Below are 4,779 nucleotides of genomic sequence, written 5' to 3'. Positions count from 1 at the left end.
ATCAGATACATCCCAACCACCCAGCCCCACACAATCCCAATCTCTCCACTCCAAACTGGGATCACAATTCTCCCAATCTCCTCCCAACCCCATCCCACCCGGTCAGCTGTGGAATCGAGTGAGCTTTGTGTGGGATTGAGGGTTTTTTTGAGGGGGAACAAGCAATTTGAGGTGGGATTGTGCCTTTATAGTTTAAAATCCAGTTATTTTCAGTGGGATTGAGTGGTTTTGTGGTGACAAATTCATCCCTCTTGGCTTTTGAAATGCAAAGAGATGGAGAACACTGCCCAAAATCACCCCAGAACCCACAAATCCTCCAGAAGTTGAGTTCATGGTGTCCAGGGTGAGTGCAGCTGCTGGCGGCAGGAACAAATGAGATGTATCTTGGTTTCACAAAACTCCAAAATCCATTTCTTATCACCGAAAGACAGGGCAAATGCAGAGCCATGGGATTTGTATAGGGTATCCCAGGGGTGGAGTTTGGGTTTGGGTCAAGGGAGGAATTATTGGCAACACAAGAAGGGTGAGATCAAACTCCTGCCTCTTAGCAACAGGGGCACTCCACACAGAATGCGTCCCTAAATCCTAAATTCCCCCTAAAACTCCTGTGAAATGGTGACACTTCAGATATTTTTGATCAGTTTCTTTAATTTAACCCTGTTTTGGCTGTGTTTGAAGAATAAAGATGAATCAGAGGAAAATTAGGGCCAAACCAAAAGGATAACCAGTCAGGTGTGTTCCCAACATTGATCACAGGGAATGTGGGTCACCAGACCTGTGCCCAATGTGGGTCCTGCAGTGGGGGATGGAGCTGGAGCAGAGCACGAAGCTCTTCCTGCAGGCGGGACACTCTTGGGGCTTCCGTTACTGGTACCTCTGTTGGTGTTTGGTCAAGTGAGAGCTCTGGGTGAAGCTCTTCCCACACTGGGGACACCCGTAGGGCCTCTCACCAGTGTGGATGCGCCGGTGCCTGACAAGGGAGGAGTTGTGCTTGAATCCTTTCCCGCAGTCAGGGCAGCGGAAGGGCCTCTCATCTGTATGAGCTCGATAGTGCAAGAGGAGATAGGAGCGAGTCTGAAACCCCTTCCCACACTTGGAACACTCGTAGGGTCGCCCCCAGTGTGGATCTTCTGGTGGACAATCAGGGCACCACACTGCCTGAAGCTCTTCCCACACTCCCTACACTCATAGGGCCTTTCCCCAGTGTGGATCCTCTTGTGGCTGCTCGGGTGGGAGATCCGCCTGAAGCTCATCCCACATTCCCCACACTCGTAGGGCCTCTCCCCAGTGTGAATCCTCTTGTGCTGGATCATGTTGGAATTTGACAAAAAGCTCTTCCCACATTCCTCACACTCATAGGGCTTCTCCCCAGTGTGGATCCTCTGGTGCTGGATCAGGTTGGAGTTTGACCTGAAGCTCTTCCCACACTCTGAGCACTTATGGGGCTTCTCCTCATCATGAAGCTGCTCAGGGACCACCAGCCCTGAGCTCTGGCTGAAGCTCTGTCCACCTTCCTGGACCAGAGTGCATCTTTCCTCCTCAGATCCCCTCGATCTGCGTTTGCAGCCCCTCCTCGTGCAGCTCCCATTGGGTTCCTGCACCATGGAGCCACTCAAAACAGCCTCTTCCACAAGGTTCTGCCATGGGGATTTGTCCTCTCTGCTCTCCACCCTCAGCACCTCATCTGCGGGAGGAAGGACAAGGAGAGGATGGGATTTGCCTCCGTGCCAGAGGGAAGGGCAAGGAGATCCCCCCAGTGCATCCCCGGCAGGAGGGCACCGGCAGCGGGGCTCTCCTGCAGCCGGGGGCCAGGCTGGGCTGGGAGATGGAGCAGGAGAGAGGGGGAAAGGGGCACTGACTTCCTCCTCACCTGCCTCAGCGTCCCAGGGCTCCTTCCTCTTCCTCGCAGCCTCCTTCTCCATTTCGTGAAGGTTTTGGGATGGGAAATCCTGTTTTGGGAAGAAAACAAGGGATGAGTACAGTGAGTTTTGTACTGTATCAAAGCAAAACAGGGAGAGAGTCTAAGCCAGAATCACAATTGAGTAAGAAAATTAAGATCAAGGCAATGATAGAGAAACACTGGCTTAACCTGACAGAGTCAGCATATAACCGGACACCCCGTTGCTCAGGGTGGTGGTAGCAGTCTGATGAAATGGTGGCTGCAGTCCAGCTGGAGTGATGAACGTGATTCTGTCAAAGTAGTGATCCTGTAGAAGGGTCTGGTCTTCCTTGCAGGTCCAGTGGTGGTTATGGAGCTCTTGTCCTCTGGGAATCCAGTAGGCAAGGTGGTCGTGGTGTTGCAAATGGTGAGATTATATCCAGGCAGGAATTCTTGGTTCCTCCCCCTGGGCGGAGCATCCCACAATGGGATGATGTAATTTTATCAGTGCTGCAGTGACACTCAATGGCCCATTAACAGAAGATGGCCCTGGAGGGCGTTATCAGGGCTGAGCCATGGAAGAGATAAAGAACACTGCCCCACCTGTTGATAACAGTTTATGGAGATGGGGACTGAAAACACTTTTGATTACATCTGACACTGTAACCTGAAACAGTGAGGCAATCCCTGCTCGGGGTGGGGGGTGAACACCACCCCCCTTACTCAAACTGGCTCAGGTGTAAAACCCCCACCCTGGGAAGGCCACGCACACAGGGGACAATGTCACACTTGCCCTGCCCCAGGGGAGATCTCTGTCCCTGTCACTCCCTTGCTCTCTTCTCTTTTTCTTTCCATCTCTCTCTACCTCACATTTACTGTTCAATAAAATCCACTTTGGAATTGATCTTGTTAGCACCTTAATTGGGGCAGAGGCATCTCTCTAACAATTTCATTATCCAGATTGCAACATTATTTTGGCACAGTGAGTTCAGGGCTCTGTTGTCTGACCCCAGGTGCCTTTGACAACAGCATGGTTCTCTCCTCTGAGGAGCTTGTGGCTCTTTCTGGAGGAACTTTTGGAAACTTGGATGCAGCTTCCTCTGAGTGACTTTAGGGAGAACTTATGAGGAAAATAGCTCTTGTGGGTGGCCAGTTTAAAGAAAATATTTTGTTTTCCTTCTTTGAAAAGTCTGTTAAAATCACTGGAGGAAAGGGACCAAATGATACCAGCAAGACTGACAAGGATCATTCACCCCAAGGTGAGAAACACAAGGCTACTTAAATCCTACAAGAAGCCCAGCTCAAGTAGCTAAATTCCCAAATAACTCCTGAATTCATGGGCTTTGGGGGAAGAAGCATTATTTTCTTGGTCCCTGTCACCTTTGTGAAAGTTACACAGACCTTTCCCTTCCTTTTAATAATCTGTATTGGGCCAAATTTCCGTGTTTGGTTTTTTTTTTTTGGAACCTGCCAGCATCTGAGCTGGAGCTGTGCTGGAACTGATGAAATTTGGAATTGCCAGAGAATTGCTTCTGTTGTTGGTCTATTAATGTTTGGGATTTATTTGTGTTTCCATCAGAAATGACTTGTGGGAAGAGCAAATCTTTCTCAAGGCATTTTATGTAGGGTTAAATTTGATTTCTGATGAGTTTGTTTTGTCCAGTGTCCAGGAGATGCTCAAGGGGTCTCTGGTTTTGGTTTGGCCCTAATTTACTTCTGACTGGTCTTTATCACTTAAAAACACCTGAAAAATTACTAAAAAGAGTATTGACCAGAGATGTCAGAAGTCCCACCATTTAAGAGGTATTTGAGGTGGACTTTACTGTTTGGGAACATATTCTGGAGGATTTGTGGGTTCTTGGGGGATATCTGGTAGTATTCTCCATATCTTTGCACTCCAAAACCCAAAGTGGATTTGTCTGTCACCTCAAAGTGACTCAATCCCACCTCAAAATGGCTGGTTGCCACCTCAGTCCCATGCTAAAATTGCTCAATTCCACAGCCTCCAGGATGAGATGGGGTTGGAAGGTGATCGGGAGAAGTGAGATCCAAATTTGAGGGTGTGGGGTCAGGATTGTTTGGGGCTGGGTGGGTGTGATTTATTTTGATAATAAATAAAACTATCAGAATTACTGATTTCTGTCCCATTCATTTTCTGTCAGTTCTGATTTGATTTTCAGAGTGCCGCCTTCTCAGCTGATTTTGTTTGTGTCCTCCTGTCCCAGACTGAAAAGCAAGATGTGTTCTATTTGCCATCTGTATGGCAGTTGTCCTGTGTTAAGTGGGCAGTTTTTCCTTATCTCTTCCACAATCAATCCTCCCTCAGGACAGACATTTGCTGATAATGGGCTATTGAATGTCACAGCATGAATGATAAGAAATGTGGAGAGTTTTGTGGATGAATGGCTTCGTGAGAAAAGACATGACTACGTGCAGTTAGTGAAGCAGTAGCTGAAAATTGCACAGTGCAGCAATAGCAGATGTAGCAATAATATCTTATGTCCTTGGGTAAGCTGGTTCCCAACAGTAGAATGGTCAGCAAAAAGATAAATGTAAGGGAAAACAAAGCAAGCTTAGAAAGCTCCAAAGGCGGGGTTGACCTGTTTTTAATACACCAATGATGAGCCTAAGTTTTGCAACATGCATGAGCTTCATTATAACGGGTATAACTGTACATGTGTGCTTGGAATAAACTGAGACTTGTTGACATTATAGAATGGACTTGTCTCCCATCATTATTTACATCCTTGTCCTCCTCCTCTTTATTCTCCTCCTTGTCCTCCTCCTCCTCCTGTTCATCTTCTTTCTCCTCCTCCTCCTCTTCCTCGTCCTCATTGTCCTCTGCATCTTCATCCTTTTCCTCATCCTCATCCTTCTCCTACTCGTCCTCGTCCTCACCC

The 4,779-nt window shown here is 47.9% G+C and overlaps 1 protein-coding gene across 1 annotated transcript; it reads right to left on the bottom strand.

Moving 5' to 3' along the window:
* Positions 1-864: 864 nt before the first annotated feature.
* LOC144248767 (uncharacterized) lies at positions 865-1,922 on the bottom strand. Its single transcript, XM_077790759.1, is given in 3 exon segments — positions 865-1,115; positions 1,118-1,684; positions 1,871-1,922. Coding segments are annotated over 3 exon segments (870 nt in total).
* Positions 1,923-4,779: the final 2,857 nt, after the last annotated feature.

The sequence above is a fragment of the Lonchura striata genome, unplaced genomic scaffold (assembly GCF_046129695.1).
Source record: "Lonchura striata isolate bLonStr1 unplaced genomic scaffold, bLonStr1.mat Scaffold_85, whole genome shotgun sequence".
NCBI lineage: Eukaryota > Metazoa > Chordata > Aves > Passeriformes > Estrildidae > Lonchura > Lonchura striata.
Note: the sequence above shows the minus strand (reverse complement) of the source record. Positions and strands in the feature narration are given on the sequence as shown.